This window comes from Cervus elaphus, chromosome 23 (assembly GCF_910594005.1).
Source record: "Cervus elaphus chromosome 23, mCerEla1.1, whole genome shotgun sequence".
Lineage (NCBI taxonomy): Eukaryota > Metazoa > Chordata > Mammalia > Artiodactyla > Cervidae > Cervus > Cervus elaphus.
In genome coordinates, this window is record NC_057837.1 from 30,450,080 (window position 1) to 30,469,823 (window position 19,744).

The following is a 19,744-nucleotide window of genomic DNA, read 5'->3' on the forward strand; positions in this document are numbered from 1 at the left end:
AAAGATATGGGGAGCCGTCTTATCACCACGGAGAGCCAGAAACTGAAGGCAACATGAGGAGCTCAGAGCCAAGATTGGATATCCAGGTCAAGCTGCTCCTGACTTTTTCCATGACATGAGCCAAGAAATATTTTTTGCATAAGCCAGAATTGGGTTCTGGCTTTAAATTGGGTTTTCCAATTCTGTTAGTGAGTTTTTAGTGAAGAGGCATAGCAAAGTGAGAGAAACGAATTCTAAGTCTTTTACAGTTTTTATGTATACATGCATATATTCTCATCATAGAGTGTATGTTCAGCCAGTCCCAACCAGTCACTTTTTCATTTTTATAAAGATCTGAGCTTTGTTGTTGTTGTTCGGTTGCTAAGTCATATCTGACTCTTTGTGACCCCATGGACTACAGCATGCCAAGCTCCCCTGTCCTTCACTATCTCCCAGAGTTTGCTCAGATGCATGTCCACCGAATTGGTGATGCTATTTAACCATCTCATCCTCTGCTGTCCCCTTCTCCTTTTGCCTTAAATCTTTCCCAGCATCAGGGCCTTTTTACAATTGGTTAGCTCTTTGCATCAGGTGGCCAAAGTATTAGAGTTTCAGCTTCACCGTTGGTCCTTCCAATGAATATTCAACGTTGATTTACTTTAGAATTGACTGGTTTGACTTAAAGCACCCCTTTTCCAAGCACCACTGATTGTAGCTCTTTGTAGACAGGTGGTCAGCCTGAATCTGTGTGACCCTTAGTGTCTAGATTGTATCAGGAAGACAGGACTCTATCATGGAATTTTGCTATAACAAATCTTCCATCTTGGTGTGTTCCTCATGATGCTATTGATTAGCATAATTAAACTCTTCATTATTTGAAAACATTAGCTAATAAACATTTTAAATATTACCAGGAGGTCATTTTTAAAGTGCAATACTTAAAAAAATGATTTGTCTTCACTAAGTAATTTTGCTTGGTTTTCTTATGGTTCATCCATATTTAACTAACATATTTCTTAAAAACTCATGAACATGATCTTATACATTGTTGTTAAGTTGCTAAGTCGACTTAACCAACTCTGCGAGCCCTTGGTGTCTGAAGGGGCCCTGCTGCTAAAGACCAGCTGCTTGTTACTGCAGGATGTAGACCCAGTTGTTGATCTAGCTTTTCAAGAGGCCATACATTTGGATATTTTTGTGCAGCCCCAAAGCTTTGCATATAGGAATCAAATTACAATGTAAAAAAATACTTTATGGGCTGAATCAATCCCTAACAAGAGAAGTCAAGTCCATGGGCTACACTGTGTCTCCCAGACCACAAGCTCTTCCTTCCAGAATACACTGATTCATCTCCTGCATCAAGAGATGGCATCAGCTTCAGTTTGATCATCAATCCTGTTGTGTTCACTGTGCTGGTGTTTCATTTTCAGACGCTTTGGGATATTATTAACCCTTACATGGCCGATAAGTACAAAGGTTATGACACTGTTAAAAAACACTAGTAATTGCTGAAACCCTGGGTAATCATTGGTGTTGTTTTTCAGTCCCTAAGTTGTGTCCAACTCTTTGCGATTCCATGGACTATAGCATGCCAGGCTTCCCTGTCCCTCACCATCTCCCAGAATTCTCCCAAGTTCATGTCCATTAAATCAGTGATGCCATCCAACCATCTTGTCCTCTGCCATCCTCTTCTCCTTTTGCTTTCAATCTTTCCCAGCACCAGTCTTTTCCAATGAGCCAGCTCTTCGCATTTGGTGGCCAAAGCATAGGAGTTTCAGCTTCAGCTTTAGTCCTTTCAGTGAATATTCAGAGTTTATTTTCCTTAGGATTGACTGGTTTGATCTCCTTGCTGTCCAAGGGACTCTCAAGAATCTTCTCCAGCACCACAATTCAAAAGCATCAGTTATTTAGCATTCGGCCTTCTTTATGGTCCAACTCTCACATCTGTAACATGACTACTGGAAAAACCATAGATTTGACTATATGGACCTTTGTTGGCAAAGTGATGTCTTTGATTTTTAATACACTGTCTAGGTTTGTCATATCCTTCCTTCCAAGAAACAAGCATCTTCAAAATTCATGGCTGCAGTCACCATCTACAGTGATTTTGGAACCCAAGAAGAGAAAGATCTGTCACTGCTTCCCCTTTTTCCCCATTTATTTGCCATAAAGTTTTGAGACCAGATGCCATGATCTTGGTTTTTTGAATGTTGAGTTTTAAGCCAGCTTTTTCACTCTCCTCCTTCACCTTCATCAAGAGGCTCTTTAGTTCCTCTTCACTTTCTGCCAGTGGAGTGGTATCATCTGCATATCTGAGATTGTTGATATTTCCCCGGCAGCCTTGATTCCAGCTTATATCTCATCCAGCCTGGTATTCCACATTACGTACACTGGATATAAGTTAAATAAGCAGGGTGACAATATACAACCTTGTCATACTTCTTTCCTGATTTTGAACCAGTCAGTTTTTCAATGTAAGGTTCTAACTGTTGCTTCTTGACCTGCATATACATTTCTCAAGAGATGGGTAAGATGGTCTGGTATTCCCATCTCTTTAAGAATTTCCCACAATTTGTTGTGGTCCACACAAATGCTTTTGAATAGTCAATGAAACAGAAGTAGATGTTTTCTTGGAGTTTCCGTGCTTTCGCTATGATCCAGTGAATGTTGGCAATTTGATCTCTGGTTCCTCTGCCTTTTCTAAACCCAGGTTGTACATCTGGAAGTTCTTGATTCAAGTACTCCTGAAGCCTAACTTGAAGGATTTTGAGCATGACCTTACTAACAAGGGTGAGTGAGTGTAATCGTCCGGTATTTTGAACATTGTTTAGCGTGGATAATTGTTAGTCAAATCCATGTCACCTACCTCCAATACTCAAGGTCGTTTAAGATTCCTGTGTCCTCTATGCAGCATGTAGCCTATACAATAAGGTGTTTGCCTGAGGTGTTGTCTAGAAACTTGAAGTCAGCTGCATATAATTGGAGCTGAGCTGGTTAATACTGATTGGGACCACTAACCCTCCACTTGGGCCTGTGTGAGCATCCTTTTGTCCTCAGAGGGCTGAAAACTCCACCCTCAGATCATGCTAAGCACCTCCATTTTTAAAATTCAAGAATAGTTGATTTGCAGTGTTGTGTTGATTTCTGCTGTTCAACAAATTATGTTCAATTCAGTTATATGTATACATACATTATTTTTCATATTCTTTTCCATTACAGTTTGTCAGAGGGTATAGTATAGAGTTCCCTGTGCTATTTAGTAGGATTTTGTTGTATATCCATCCTGTATATAATAGTTTGCATTTACTAATTGCAAACTCCAGTTCTGAATGTGCAGAACCCTATAGCTTAGTTATACCTGCACAGAACCACAATGATGACCACACCTTCTCCCAGTCACCTTTCCCCACATTTCCCACACCTCACACTTCTCTGCTGCCTTATCCGAAGAATACCCTGAGCCTCTGGTCTTCGGGGAGGTAGATCTGAGACCTGTTCTTTCTTGACTGCCTTATGAACAAACCCTCAGTGCAAACCTTAGCATGTCAGCATTTTGCTCACCGAACATCTAGCTGAGTGAACCTGGTCTGGTAGTGTTTTTTTTTTTTTAATTAATTAATTTATTTTAATTGGAGAATAATTATTTTACAGAGTGAAGTAAGTCAGAAAGACAAATACTGTGTATGAACACATATAAATGGCATTTAGAAAGATGGTACCAACAATCCTGCGTGCAGGGCAGCAAAGGAGACACAGATGTAGAAAACAGACTTTTGGACTCGGGAGAAGGTGAGGGTGGAATGATTTGAGAGAATAGCATTGAAACATATACATTACCACATGTGACATAGATGACCAGTGTGTGTTCAACGCATGAAGCGGAACACCCAAAGCTGGTAATGTTGTGATGGGAGGATATTAGAGAAAAGAAGGCAACACAAGGAAACGGGGAGAAAAGGACAAAAATTGCACCTATGTTGTGGATGAATTATTTGGGAGTAAATATGATTCTGAAGGAGAAAGACTCCTAAAACATGTGAAAAGTCTATGATATACCTTCAACATTAGCAAAATTAAAAAAATAGATAAAATAGGAAAAGTTTTGAGCTTTGGCTGTAGGATTCAACCTACAAAATAGATATCTATTAACCTAAAACTTTCCCGGAGAAGGCTAGCAATTTGTTGAACTTAAAGATTATACATAGTAAAAGCCCATTCGTTTTCCTCTAAGCAACCTAGGCAGTAAATTGAATAAGATACTGTTTTATACTCAGGTTGAAACTTTTCCATTTCAAAATGACTTTACGTGCCAGAATAATTCTTTACCATTCATCAAACAGTGCAGGTAGACAGATAAGAGAGGAGGAGAAGGGATGACAAATCCTCTGATGATTCCAGCAAAGGTACGGCTGTTTGAGGAGCATTAATGCTGGCCACACAGCCATGAGCCACCATCCCTGGATGACCTCAGCTTGGATTATCAGGCTGCCGGTCCCTGAAGTTATTAAAGCGAGAGCAGCACAGGCATCAAAGAGGAACAGATAAAAAGACCTGATGTTTTTGAACCATTTAAAAAAGGCACTCCACAAAATCTTATCAGAAGCTCTAATAGTGTCCAATAGTTAACTGCTGTGCAAGATTTAGTGTCCCCAAGATCTTCCAATTTTAGTTAACAGCATCTTCCTGGTCAATAAATTTAGGGCAAAACGTTTTAAGAGCATGAATCAGCCGTTGAATTTCCTCTCTGAAAACACCCAGGATTCTTTCTTTCCAAATAAAACCCACACCATCCGAAAACCCACGCATTTTCAAACAGCACAATGGCTGAATGATGGAAGCGGCTATGTTACATAGTCCCAGCTGCTTCTCCAGCCACGGAACTTAACTCTCTCCAGATGTAACCCTTCACTCCTTCTCCCTCCTCATAATTTTTGTCTTGACTAAAACACAACTAAAAGAGAATTTTTTTTTTCCTCATGTGACCTCAGAAGCAGAAGACACTGAATTACAGCTGCAGGGATAGCACACTTGTTGAGTGCAGTTTCTCTTCTGCTCCTTGGATAGATACATAAGGGGGAAAAAGAAGTATTATGAGGGAAAAAGAAGACTTGAAGTCCTCAAAAACACTAGATAAAAAAAACTTGTAATAACTCTTATCACAGGAAAATCTTGGTCAAAACAAAACACAAGGTGTCATTGTGTCTCTTTGTGGAACATAGCTTATAAATAGACATGTTTACTTGACTGGAGGAGGGTCTGAAATCCAGAGGAGGAGTTTCTTTTACAATTAGCCGAGCAACTTCAATCTTGTAATACTGTCGTTATAGTAACAGTTATAGTAACAGTTATGAAAGAAAGGTCCTCTGAAGATGACAACATTTTAAAGAATGTGAAGGGTTATTTTTATGCTGAAGGTGAAAGTGAGAGTTTCTCAGTCATGTCCGACTCTGAGACCCTATTGTCTATACAGTCCTTGGAATTCTCTAGGCCAGAATACTGGAGTGGGTAGCTTTTCCCTTCTCCAGGGGATCTTCCCAAGCCAGAGATCAAACCCAGTCTCCCACATTGCAGGTGGATTCTTTACCAGCTGAGCCACAGGGAAGCCCAAGAATACTGGAGTGGCTAGCCTATCCCTTCTCCAGTGGATCTTCCTGACCCAGGAATCGAACCAGGATCTCCTGCATTGCAGGTGGATTCTTTACCAACTGAGCTACCAGAGAAGCCCACTTTTATGCTAGCTTCCTTGTTTATAGTCCTATTCATATATACTCCTGATCCTTGCCCATACAAATTTCAAAAAAAATGCTCCATTCATTTATGTGTGTATGTGTATATTTGTGCATGCTCAGTTGCTTCCGTCAGGTCCGACTCTTTGCGACCTTATGGATTGTAGCCTGCCAGTCTCCTCTGTCCATTGGATTCTCCAGGCAAGAATACTGGAAAGGGTTGCTGTGCCCTCCTCCAGGGGATCTTCCCGACCCAGGGATTGAACCTGCATTTCCTGAGGCTCCTGCATTGAGGAAGGATTCTTTTACAACTGAGCTGCTGAGGAAGCGTGTGTGTGTGTGTGTGTGTGTGTATGTCTATATTATATGAAATACTTCATTATACTAAGTCATATTGTGTAGCCCGAGAGGTATTTTTCCCTCTTCTGCCTGGGACCCTTCTCTAGTATATATCTGTATTATGGAGAATTATCCAGGTTCTCCATACCTGGCACATAACCAGCAGTGGGGGGCCGGCGGCCGGCGGGAATGAAGAGAATCTCTTCCCTGCTCTGCCTCCAGGTGACTGCGGCCCCTCCTACCCCAGGGGGTTCCTGGCCAGGCCCCCTCCGTGGGACATTGCTCCTTTCTCACAAGCTGTAGTGGGGTTGGGCGTCAGGGCATGTCCCACCTCTCTTTTTTGGCTCTGTACCTTGGAGGATTCCAGGGGAACTGCATAGAATCGAGGTTGAGAGTGGACTGTGGTTTCCTGCAAGCTTGTCCTGCTTTCAGATGAGCTACTTACATTATTATATATATTACTGGCTTGGCCAAAAATTTCATTTGAGTCTTTCCATAAGATGTTATGGGAAACATCTATGGAAAAATACCGGTCAACCCAGTATTTCTCATGAATCTACAGGTTGGCAGGAGATAAGTTGATTCACACTAAACTTGGATGAGGGTGGTTCTGGTCCACTCATCTCTCCCCTCCTCCTGGGATGGGGAGGTTAACCCTGACATGTCCTTCTCATGGGAATGGCTGAGTTAATGGAGAGCAAGGCTTATTATGCATGGGGTATTTTTCAGGCCTCTGCTAGCTGCCCATCTGGTAACAAATCAGGGACCAAGGCATGTCACATGGTGAACTCAGAATCAGACGTAGAGAAGGATAGGGGGCCTTAAAGCTACGTGTCAAAGAGCACAGGTAGAGGGCAGAGTGAAGAACTGGGACCATTTGTGCAGTCTGTCATTGAAGGGCAGGTCAAGTCCCTCTGAGAGGCACTGCAGTGGAGGAGGAAAGGGAGTGATAAACCTCATATAGATTCTTACTTCCCCACTGTCCACAGGAATAGCATCCAGAAAGTTCCTTTTCGGGATTCCTGTTTCCTTCCTCACTCCTTCATCCTCATTTCTAATCTAATCTAATCTGCTTCCCTGTTCTAATCTCCATGTTGCCAGTCTCAGATACCTCACTGGAACCTTTCTCAGTCACTGGACCTCCCCACGGTGCCCATCCTGCTCCAAAGCACATTTCTCAAGTCTGAGCATCCACACTGGAGGAATGCACCTCAGGATGCTGTGCAGTACCTTCTGGGTCTCCATGTGTGGTTCCTTCCCATGTTGTCCACCAGCATTCATTGTAGACTCTCCTCTCTACACACACACACACACACACACACACACACACACCTTCCTACTCCTAAGGATAGATACGAATTCGTAAGACAGTGTGATCCAAACACTCAAGGAGGAAGTAAAATACCTTCTGTATCTATTTCTTCTGCAAGAGACGTGGATTTGATCCTTGGATCGGGAAGATCCCCTGGAGGAGGGAATGGCAACCCACTGCAGTATTCTTGCCTGGAGAATCCCATGGACAGAGGAGCCTGGTGGGCTACAGTCCATGGAGCTGCAAGAGTCGGTCATGACTTAGCACCTAAACCATCACCACCACCAGTCCTTCATTAGCACTGGTTTCCAAAAGATGAAAAGAAAATGTCAGGTTAGTCTCCCAGGTAATGAGATTGGTAGACAGCTATCTTTTGAAGCCTTGGCAGAATATTATATGAGGTCACAGTTTTCTGAAATGAAACCGAAAAATCTACATTTTTTTGATCTGGAAAATTAAGTGTCATTTAGGTTTCTAACCAATAGCTTTTTGGTGTGAAGAGAACTATTTAAGATACACTGTTCTCAAGTTAGCTTCAATCTTGGCAAATGATCTAAAGAATGTGTTTCTCTATCAAAATATTCTAATAATTAAAATCAGTTCAGTTCAGATACTCAGTTGTGTCCGACTCTTTGCGACCCCATGGACTGCCGCACACCAGGCCTCCCTGTCCATCACCAACTCCCAGAGCTTGCTCAAATTCACGTTCATCGAGTCAGTGATGCCATCCAGCCATCTCATCCTCTGTCGTCAAATAGCCTGTATATAACTTTAGGGGTTGAAAAATGTTGAGAATATTTTATCACGTGCATGAATCTAAATAGAATTCAGGAAGTAAAAGGGGACAAAAGTTCTGTGGTTCTGACTCCTGTCTCTCTGTAAACTAGATGAATGATTCTGCTTTGTACTTTTATACTAGAAGCCCTCATATTTTAAATTTTCTGGCTCTGGGAGAATCTGAAAAGGATCACCAAGCTTATGGAAAACTATTTTAACCCCATTTTTCTTAAATGGTTCCTTCTATACATTCAACATGGAATAGAGTAGTTCCTTTCAACTTCTTGAAAATGTACAGTCCTGGCCTGTAGAATCAGGCAGACCTTGGTTTGAATGTCAGTTCTGCCATCAGCTATGGTGTAAACCATCAAACCACTTACTCTGTTGCCCTCAATTAATCTACAAAACAGGGATAATCCTAGAATCTGCTCCCATACAGTGGTTGTGAGGATCAAATGAAAACTGCACATACAGCACTTAGCTGAGGACTAACACAGTGAATGCTTTTAATACATTTCATTTTTATTATGATCATTTATATGATTCCATCCTCAACCCCTTCTACTTTGTCTTCCTCATAATAACCCTTCAGATAGTTACTGTCAGGTAATATGCACCTCCCCGACATTGGCTTCTCCAAGTTTAACAATCCCAGGTCGCTCAACCATTCCTCACACAGAAAGCTGGAGGCACCTATTCTTGTGGGTTTTCTTTCAGTAATGAAATACAGACAGTGCAGCTGACACCTGGAGCTTGTCGGCTTGGATAAACTCCTGAAGCTGAGTGGGGTGAAAGGCCACCAGCCAAAAGGAAATATTCAATGTCCTCCATCCGGATCAGAAGTCATCCCACTTGTCAATGGGTGAGATTCCCGGATAAGGACTGAGAAAGATGATGGTGGGAAGAGTAGATACGGTGGAGAGGAAGAGAGAGAGAAGGCTGGCTTCCTGGGCTGACTCTGCCTATTGGCCAAGCCTGTGAGACCGATGTCCACTGTGAACACGTCATCTATCTGTGCACTGGGGGGCCTTCTTTTGGGGGGTAAACGCCTTCCTACCAGCAAGTGTGTGGTCCAGGGTAGGCTAGTCACCCTTGTTTTATTTTCTTGGTTCTGTCTTTCATTACGGTAGCTGTTTTCTCAGCTCTGGGTCATTGCAGATCTAAGCCACACTTTCCCTGTGCTGAGCAGTAGGGATGGGGAGCAAAGCTTACTGTCCCCTGAAGGACTTCCTTCAGCTCCCCACTTAATCAGTGACCAGCAGCCTCCTCTCTCATATCACAAAATGCACACTTGTCCATAGAATCCATGAGAATAAGATGGTTATTTCAAGGGAGAAGAAAAGAGAATGAGGATGTGGGTGCTGGTGGAAAGAAATGGAAGAGTAGAGCAGATAAGTGAATTATATAAAGATGCAGTTGGTGGATTTCCCTGAAGGTCCAGTGGTTAAGAGTCAGCCTGCCAATCCAGGGGACATGGGTTCAATCTCTGGTCTGGGATTGAACCCATGGCAACTAAGCCCATGTGTCACAACTACAGAGCCCGTGCTCTAAAGCCCATGCTCCTCAGTAGTTAGAAGCCTGCGCACTGCAACTAGAGAGGAGCCCCCACTCGCTGCAACTAGAGAAAGCCCATGCATGACAATGAAGACTCAGTGCAACCAAAAATAAATAAAAATTTAAAAGATGCAGTTGTCTTCACCTTCTAATATGTGTGTGAAGGCGGTAAGTGAGGGAAAGACATCCAAATATTTATGAGTTTATTATATACTCAGCAATACTAGTACATTACCTGAGTGAGGAGAAATCAAAAGACTGATAGAAAGATACTCTCTTTAAATTCCTCAGGCTTTTCCTTAATTCACATGTGCTTCGTCATCTTGAGTTCACTTGTCAAACTGTTCTACAGCAAGTGAAACTTTTGAAGGAGGATGTGATTGTATCCTCCTCCAAAGACATGATGAGGTTCTAACTTGACTCAGAATGTGACTGGATTAGAGACAGGGTCTTTACAGAGGGGAGCAAGTTAAATGAGGTCGTTAGGTTGGACCCTAATCTAATATGCCTGGTGTCCTTATAAAAAGGGGGATACATGCACAGCAGGGGAAGGAGAGGGTGGAACGAACTGAGAGAGTAGCACTGACATATATACACTACCACGTGTAAGGCAGAGAGCTGGTGGGAGGCTGCTGTATAGCGCAGGGAGCTCAGCTCGGGGCTCTGTGATGACCTAGAGGGGTGGGGTGGGGGGAGGGGGGCGTGGTGAGAGGGAGGGAGGGGGGCGTGGTGAGAGGGAGGGGGGCGTGGTGAGAGGGAAGGGGGGAGTGGTGATGGGGGAGGGGGGCGTGGTGAGAGCGAGGGAGGGGGGCATGGTGAGAGGGAAGGGGGCGTGGTGAGAGGGAAGGGGGGAGTGGTGATGGGGGGAGGGGGGCGTGGTGAGAGAGAAGGGGGGCGTGGTGATGGGGGAGGGGGGCGTGGTGAGAGCGAGGGAGGGGGGCGTGGTGAGAGGGAAGGGGGGCGTGGTGATGGGGGGAGGGGGGCGTGGTGAGAGGGAAGGGGGCGTGGTGAGAGGGAAGGGGGCGTGGTGATGGGGGAGGGGGGCGTGGTGAGAGGGAAGGGGGGAGTGGTGATGGGGGGAGGGGGGCGTGGTGAGAGGGAAGGGGGGCGTGGTGATGGGGGAGGGGGGCGTGGTGAGAGCGAGGGAGGGGGGCGTGGGGGCGTGGTGAGAGGGAAGGGGGGAGTGGTGATGGGGGGAGGGGGGCGTGGTGAGAGGGAAGGGGGCGTGGTGAGAGGGAAGGGGGGAGTGGTGATGGGGGGAGGGGGGCGTGGTGAGAGGGAAGGGGGGCGTGGTGATGGGGGGAGGGGGGCGTGGTGAGAGGGAGGGAGGGGGGCGTGGTGAGAGGGAAGGGGGGAGTGGTGATGGGGGGAGGGGGGCGTGGTGAGAGGGCGGGAGGGGGGCGTGGTGAGAGGGAAGGGGGGAGTGGTCATGGGGGGAGGGGGGCGTGGTGAGAGGGAAGGGGGTAGTGGTGATGGGGGGAGGGGGGCATGGTGAGAGGGCGGGAGGGGGGCGTGGTGAGAGGGAAGGGGGGAGGGGTGATGGGGGGAGGGGGGCGTGGTGAGAGGGAAGGGGGGAGTGGTGATGGGGGGAGGGGGGCGTGGTGAGAGGGAGGGAGGGGGGCGTGGTGAGAGGGAAGGGGGGCGTGGTGATGGGGGGAGGGGGGCGTGGTGAGAGCGAGGGAGGGGGGCGTGGTGAGAGGGAAGGGGGCGTGGTGAGAGGGAAGGGGGCGTGGTGATGGGGGGAGGGGGGCGTGGTGAGAGGGAGGGAGGCTCAACAGGGAGGGAGCCCTGTCTATCTCTACAGATAGATAGACGCGTACATACACACATCTATCTGTCTATAGGTATATATATACTTCAGGCTGATTCACATTGTTGTGAAGAAACCAACACAACATTGTAAAGCAATTATCCTCCAATTTAAAATAAATAAAAACATATGCAAAAAAAGAATGCTAGGGAAAATAAAACTAATTTTTCTAAAGAAGGAAAAAAAGAGAGCATATCAAACTGGTACAGAATACTTGCCCTTAGGATGTCTGCGTTCTAGTTGGGGGAATATAAAATGGAATAGTGCTCACTACTCTCGAGAAGCATAAAAATCCGTTTTTTCATTAGAACAAAACATGAAAACAAGAAAAAGTGGAGGGACACATGGACACAGAGGCAGAGGGAAGATGACGCGAGACAGGCAGGGAGGGAGAAGGAATAACAGGTGAGGAGGGAGGAGTGGAGCGATGCCTTCACAAACCAAGGAGGGCTTGAAATTAGCAGAAGCTACAGGAGAGGCGTGAAAACAATCCCTTCCCTGTCCCCTTGGGAGGGAGCATGGCCCTGCTGACAGCCTGGCTTGGACTTCTGACCTGGAGAACTCTGTGACAGCAAATTTCTATTGCTTATAATCCGCCCAATATATGGTAGCTTATAATGGCAGCCCTAGGAAACTAAGAGGAGATGTATATATTTTCAAAAATTAAAAATTCTTATAGAAATAAAAGGGCTTCCAGTTGGCTCAGTGGGGGAAGATACCCTGGAAGAGGGCACAGCAATCTACTCCAGTATTCTTGCTAGGAAAATCCCGTAGACAGAGGAGCTTGGTGGGCTGAGCCAAGAGTCAGACACGAATGAAGTGACTATGCACATAGAAATAAAAATTGTTAAATTTGCTCATACCCTAAAGTTGACTCAGTGAATGAAAGGTGTAATCTAAAAACTGAAAACCAGGAAGGTCCATTGTTACTGCTTAAGGAAACATCCAGCCTACAAGTTGGACAGCAGGACAACCTGCTGAAGACTTGGTTGTTCCTGCAAAATAGTACACGGTCAAAGTGAGCAGCAGCACGGAGATATTAAGAACATTCCTATTGTGTCATATTGTGGCACATATAGAAGTTAAAGTCAAGACTTCTTAGTGTTAAGAGGCACTAGTATCAGGTTATATTTCCATGTGGATTCTGGCCAACAACCCTAAATAACAGAGAACTTATAAACAATTCCAAAAGGCAGAGTGTCAGGCAGATGGTATTTGTGGGGTGCATTGAAGCGGGGAGAGCTTAACGTGACAATCAGAATTGTGCCATATGTACTCTGGCCATTCTCAACTTGCCATTGACTTAAGCATCACTAGGAGGGCAGCCTTTAGATTTTACTTAGCTCCAAAATGAGTTTAGGGACTTCTCTGGTGGTTCAGTGCTTAAGAAGTCACCTTCCAATGCAGGGGGTGCAGGTTCAATCCCTGGTCAGAGAACTAAGATCCCACATGTCTCGGGGAAAATAAGCCCACACATCACAACTACTGAGTCAGCACACCACAGCAAAGACCCAGAACAGCCAAAAAACAAAAGTCCAGACTTCTTAAAAAAATGTTTAAAAGCAATCAACCTTTTAGTGTCAACAGAGTTCTGAACGAGAAAACCTGCTATACATGGGGAAAGGAACATTAGATTCTAGGGAGGTGCTGTCTTGGCATTCATGGATAGCAATAGAAGGTTTTCATGTTTGGGCACTTCCTGAGGTCACCAGGATGCTGGGTCTCTTGGGTCTCATAGAGGTAACCTAGAAGTAGGGTGCAACTTTCACAGAGGACATGTGCAACTCCGGAGGGACTTCTACTTTGCCTCAGAATTCTGCAAGGGGTGATCCTGATCTTATTTTGCCCTCTCTAGGTACCCAAACGTCAACTCAACCTTTAGAAACTATTGGTGCAGCTCAGTATCTACACATAAAATGCTGTCAACAGAATTTGGTGAGAAGACTGAGCTCTGGCTGCATACATCCAGTTACAAAGCACTTTACTACTCTATAAGACATGGTAAGAGTTCTTTTATTTCCCCACTATGAGCATGCACAGGCTGTCACGGGTGGGCTCGCCCATTATAGGCCATTCTGAGTGTGCGCCAGAAAGTCTTGCCCCTCTCAGATAGTTTCTACTAGGAAGATGCATTGATCTTCAGCACCAATGTTTATAAATCTTAGATTTGTTTTTTTTTGTTGTTGTCCTTGTTATCACCAAGTAATTTATTGACACATCAGTACAATCTTGATTGTATTTATGCTCATTCTCCATAGCAGACAGATAACTATTTTCTAGAGGGACAAAGATTTGGTTTTGTATCTTCTTACCTTGGACACATAAGTGCCTCTGGACCATCCTGAGCTTTTCGATATGTGTAGCCTTTAAAGTCTGAGTAATATATAGTGTGAAGTGAAGGGTTCATCTTCTTGTTTTCGGCGATAAGAAAAGCTTTCAGGCACTGGGACTTTTTCCACTGGAATTCATGAATACCAACCAGAGAAGTGGCAAGTATTTAAATATACAACCAATAAATTGGTCTATATTGAATATTCAATAATATTAGAAATCAAAGTTAAGTGTATACATTAAATGTACTGAATTCGACAGAGGACAAGACGGTTGGATGGCATCATTGACTCACTGGACGTAAGTTTGAGCAAACTTCAGGAGATAGTGAAGCACAGGGAAGCCTGATGTGCTGCAGTCCATGGAGCTGCAAAGAGCTGGACATGACTGAGTGACTGTGACCAACAATAACTAATGAAACACAAATTAAAGTAATATTTGAAAATCACTACCAAAATATTTTAGAATACTGACAGAGTTATGAAGGAAGTGTTGTATTTAATGTAAATTGATCTAGTCCTCTTAAGAAACAATATATTATCAAAAAGTACAAAAATCTTCATCTACTTTAACCAAACTACCTCACTCCTGTGAAGTTCATTTATTGAAATAACCAAAAAGAAGCCTCATGTATGAAAGTATTCAATTTCATGCTATTCTTAATAAATGAATTTATGAAGAAATATTTCCAATAAGAAGTATTGTTAAATAAATGATGATCTGCTAATTGGATAAAACATTGGGTAACTATTATAACAACATTATATGAACACTATAAATAGGATATAAAAAGGCCTGTACCTCCAGGCTTTGTAATAGGAGCAAAGATTACAAAAGTACATATTACATGATTATTACTGTGCACATATTCATTCACTTTAGAATGGTTTTCAAGCACTGACTATATAACAGATGGTGGTGCTTAATGTAGGGAACACAAAGGTGAAAAGATATTCCTGCTTGCAGAGAGGATTGGCCCAGCTGGAAAATAGTCATGAGAACAATTGGAAAAGTGTAGTAATTCACTAAAGGCCACTGGAGACTAGGAGCAGCTTTTGAATTGGTCAAAGACCCGAAGGAAGGCTTCATTAAAATGTGAAGTTTTCATATGGACACAATTTGGAAGACAATGCAGGGACTTCCCTGGTGATCCAGTGGTTAAGAATTTGCCTTGCAATGCAGGGGACTTCGGTTTGATCCCTGGTTGGGGAACTAAGATCCCACATGCCACAGAACAACTAAGTCCATGTGTTGCAACTATTGAAACTACATGTTCTAGATTACATGCCACACCTAGAGAGTCCTGAATAATGTGACAAAGATCCTGCATGCTGCAACTAAGACTCAATATAGCCAAGCAAGTAAATAAATATCTTAAAAAGTAAAGGAAATGTAAAGAAAAAGATACCAATTATATGAAAGTGTAGCTATCAGAAATGACTCACATTTTTAAACACATATATTGAGATTTAATTCCCATAAAACTCATCCATTTAATGCATACAGTCCAGTCCTTCTTAGTGTTTTCATGCACATATCACCACAATCTAAATCTAGAACATGTTCATTATTCCAAAGAAGTGTCATGTCCTTGCTCTTTCAAATTTCTTTCAATGTTAAATGTTTTTATAGTAAAGAATCAAAGTGTGAAGACACAGACCTTTGATGTCTGCCATCATGGGAAAGTTTTACATTGCTTGCAAAAAAACCCACAAATATGTCATCAGGTCTTTAGTTTTTAATTTTATTAGTGACAAGGTAAATAGGTACATGAAAATCTTCACAGATTCTACACATATATTTAAATAAAACAAGAAAAGGGTTGAGTTCAAAGAAGTGGGGTTTCAGTGGGCAACTGGTCCATGTTGTTTATTTAGTGTATAAAAATCTCCAAGTTTATAAAACTTGATTTGTCCATTTTTTCCCATGTCTTGAAAATAAGCTGCAAGTATTTCAAAAGATACATATGAAATATATAGATAGATTCTAAGAGAAGCAACAGCATATTATAAATGATGAAAGTGATTGGCTTTATATGATGAGAAGCAGATTTGCTCAGTGCATTTTTAGAATATTTTCCACGTGGAGGGACACTCAAGAACTGAGGCGTGGAGGGTTCACCTGACCTCAGTGTGCATTGATGGCCCTCTGCAAACTGCCTATAGATGGCAGTGCCTGTCCTTCTGGATGGGGATCACTTTGGGCTGAGACTGTGAGGATGCTGTAGTCTGCCTTTGAAGTCCTCACACCTTGCTCTGTTCTGGATCCCAGCCTTATTCCTGGAATCTCAAGCTTCCTCCAGGTGTCTGTATGACCTGGCTTTCATGGTCCCAGCCCTAAGAGTTCCGGGTTCCTTTATGAAGGTTAGCCTAAAAGACAACAGGTGTGTTTTCTCAGGGCTCTTTTGTGACCCCAAATCTTGAGGAGCTATTCTCTCTTGGCCAAAAGTCAGGCATGATGACAAGAGTTGGGGTGTCACTTTGGAGGCAGAGAGCCCTCCTTCCGCTCATCTCAGAGATAGCCACTGCCTGTAGAACCACTTCCACCCAGACAGTGACCACCTAAGACCCCCCGAGGCTGACATGAGACCCTCAAACTCTTTGAAACATGTGCAGTTCTCACCCCCAAGTCAGCCACACACGCTGGGAGCCAGATTTCAGTTCCTGACAGCCTTGAAACTGCTACCATGACAGGATTTAATTCACGAGCAGGCAGAGTATGAACTGTTCAGTGTATTCACCCATGTGCCTTTGATTTGGTTTCCAAAGAAACTCTGCAGCTGGAGCCAGATGGCTCGTCTCCAGGTTAAGGCATGACCAAAAATTTAGTGTCTGTGAGTTTGGCTCATCTTTCGAATCAAGTGTGATTGTTGAAATTGGGACATAAATTTTCCAACTGCTTTGTAAACTGAAGGATTGGGGTCTGCTGGTTTTATCATACTTAATATTCAGGATATTAATTTAAAAAATAACTAATGCCAGTGTAAACATGCTTTTTGATACATAGGTCTATAAAATATTGCACATAAATATAAAATTTGTTCAGCACGTCTTCATAATAATTTTTCATTATCATAAAAAGGATACAAAGTTGTGCAGACTATATAAATTTGGCTGGTCAACTTTACTAAAAATGATACTGTTACATATGATTATGGATTATTTACAAGAGTTTTAAACATCAAGTTTTCTGTGATGATTAAATTCAAGATGATGGGAAAATAGCTTAAGTAAAAATTATTTTCCAAAGGCACGTACTATAACGATTAGCAGGAAAAATGAAAAGTAAAGTTGAAACAGGCAGTTCTAAATAAAATCCATAGGAATCTGTTTTCTAGGTTCATCAACCATATGCCTAACTTTACTCTTCCTATTTATGTTTAACATGTCTTTTCTGTGAATGTAAGTTTGACATAGAGTAAAAAAAAATAGGTATTTAATCCCAAATTAAAATATTGCTATTGCCTCTTATAGATATTAAAAATAATATGCCTGCCCAATTGCTATTTTGTGAATGGACTCTAGAAGTTTTACCATTATTTTTAAGTACCACTCAAGGTTGAGAGTCCCTTGAAATGCTAATTAAGTTAATGGAAAGATGATTTTTTTTTTGGTAAAAGTAGATACCAACGCAACTTTTTGCAAGGCTAAATTAAGCAGATGTGAGTCCCTGAAAGTGTGAGTAAAAGTAATTTCATGTAGAAGTCATGAAAGTGAAACAGTCTTCTAATACCAGTTCATTTTTCCTTAACCCTATCTAAATCCTAAGTCCTGTTAAGCTATGTATTCTGCACAAAATGGACATCTCGGAGGGAAATTTGGTGAGTGATTTAAAAAACCAGCGAACCAAATCTTTAATTTCCAGATCCTCTAGAGTGTCAGCCTAGAGTCATGGAAAATAAATAAATAAATCGTTATCCTCGCTCACAAAGATGATCTCTGCCATTTCCAAGGTCCTTTCACAGTCCCAACAGCATAGGCTGGTCTCCCTGAGCTGTAACGTCACTAGAAATATTTCTTTTCCAGAGGGAGGTTTCAAATATTCCATTGTATACAGTAGTGTTGGAAGGTTTGGTCCGAGTTCACCTTCTAAAGTCCATCCTAACTCAGACACTGCATTTTCGAGACTTCAGATGGATTTACCTGGAAAGTAACCTCACGTTCCCATACCCATTTCAAAGTGTCTGCCAAATACAGAAGGACTCAAGCCAAAGACATCTTCCACAGCTGCCCAGCATTTCTGCAGTGTGAGAAGGCTTCCTTTCCCTACAGGATCACCAGGATCCATGGCAGCTTCTCCAGAGTACAGTGTAGATGAGGTGATGACGTGGACCTCCCATGTCTGAGGACACTGGCAGGTGCAGGACAATCTGGGTTAAACCCTCATGACCCTTCTTTGCTTTGAACTGGACTAGTATTGGAGTTGTTTTTGTCTTTGGCTTTCCTTTTCATGCCTCAGGTGTTTTCTCATTGGTCAGCTGTTCCCGGTCATTCATATCATCCTGGGGTGGTCTTGCTCGGTCAAAGAATCCGCACTAGGAAAGAGAGAAATGGGCCAGCCAGTCAGGTCATCCTGAGAATTCATGGAACCCCTCATTCTAAGAGTATTCCCTTCGTCAGGACTTCCCTAGTGGTCCAGTGGTAAGGCTTCACCTTCCAATGCAGGGGGCGTGGGTTTGATCCCTGGTTGGGGAGCTGAGATTCCACATGCCTCAAGGCCAGAAAAACAAAACAAAAAACAGAGGCAACATTGTAACAAATAACAATTTTTAAAATGGTCCACAGAAAATATCTTAAAAAAATAATTACCCCCGCCTTTATATGTTGTCTAAGGAATCTGGTGCTCTGAGACTATAATCCACCCAATTCTCCAAATTAGGAGGTGAGAACAGTGTGTTGTTTACCTGCAGAGAGGAATTCATTGCCTATACAGAGTATCCGGGTCCTTCCTTCCATGCCTGTGGTGGTGGGAGAATGTTCTTTCTCTTTGAAAGATTTTGTTTCTTTGACGTAGACCATTTTTTAAAGTCTTTTTTGAATTTATTACAATATTGTTTCTGTCTTATATTTTGGTTTTCTGGCCTCAGGGCATGTGAGATCTTAGCTCCCTGATCAGTGTTCCAGGCTGCACCCCCTGCATTGAAAGGGGAAGTCTTAACCACTACCACCAGGGAAGTCCCCAGAATGTTCATTGTGTATAAACCGCTTATGGACTTTGTATATTTTTCTGGGCTTACAGCAACCTGGCCCAAGGATTTTTTCCTCTGCTTTTCTGCATGTTTCTGGAGCTGGCAGCAATGTAAATTCCTGACCAGGGGAAACAGATTCCTGAAGTGTACTATGGGCTACCTAAAGATGGACTAAAGGATGAGGTGGAGAGATGCTTGTCTCTCTCTCTGCTCTTGGTAGAATATCTAGTACACGGAGGACAATTAGATGGGTCCCTTATTTCCATCTCAACAGCTTCGTGACTTTCCAGAGATCAATCAGCAACTTGGGGAAGAGGTGATTCTTGAATCTTCACTCTCCTGAGCTTCAAATGAGGATTTGGTCTTGGAGAGTACAACTTTCCCTAGAAACCTAAAATCTTAATTCTTATTGTTTCTTAGGCTGGAAGCCCAATTCATTCGCTTTCACTTATAGCCACTGAGTCATCTTTCTCTCGTAGGACTAGTGCATTACTCTATCAATTGCTACATACCATTGCATCATTTATGGATGTAAAGTTACTATGAATAACAGACTAAGACAGAAGTCTATTTCTAAAGATGGACCATGCATTAGACCTGTGTGGGCTCAGGATGGCACAAAACTGCTGATGAAGATCAGAAAAGCCATTACTTAACTCAAAAGGCAAGGTTTTCTCATTTTGTTAAGCATGTCTCATGTTGTTTCAAAATAAAAATACATTATGATT

General features: G+C 42.9%; 1 protein-coding gene across 1 annotated transcript in view; it reads right to left on the reverse strand.

Annotated features, from left to right (window-relative positions):
* Positions 1-15,551: 15,551 nt before the first annotated feature.
* The window catches only part of ITGA8 (integrin subunit alpha 8), a 183,672-nt gene continuing 179,479 nt past the window's right edge, over positions 15,552-19,744 (reverse strand). Inside the window, exon 30 of the mRNA XM_043882707.1 lies at positions 15,552-18,362. Coding sequence (XP_043738642.1) covers positions 18,276-18,362 — 87 coding nt within the window. The 3' untranslated portion in view covers positions 15,552-18,275. The remainder of the gene's footprint in view (positions 18,363-19,744) is intronic.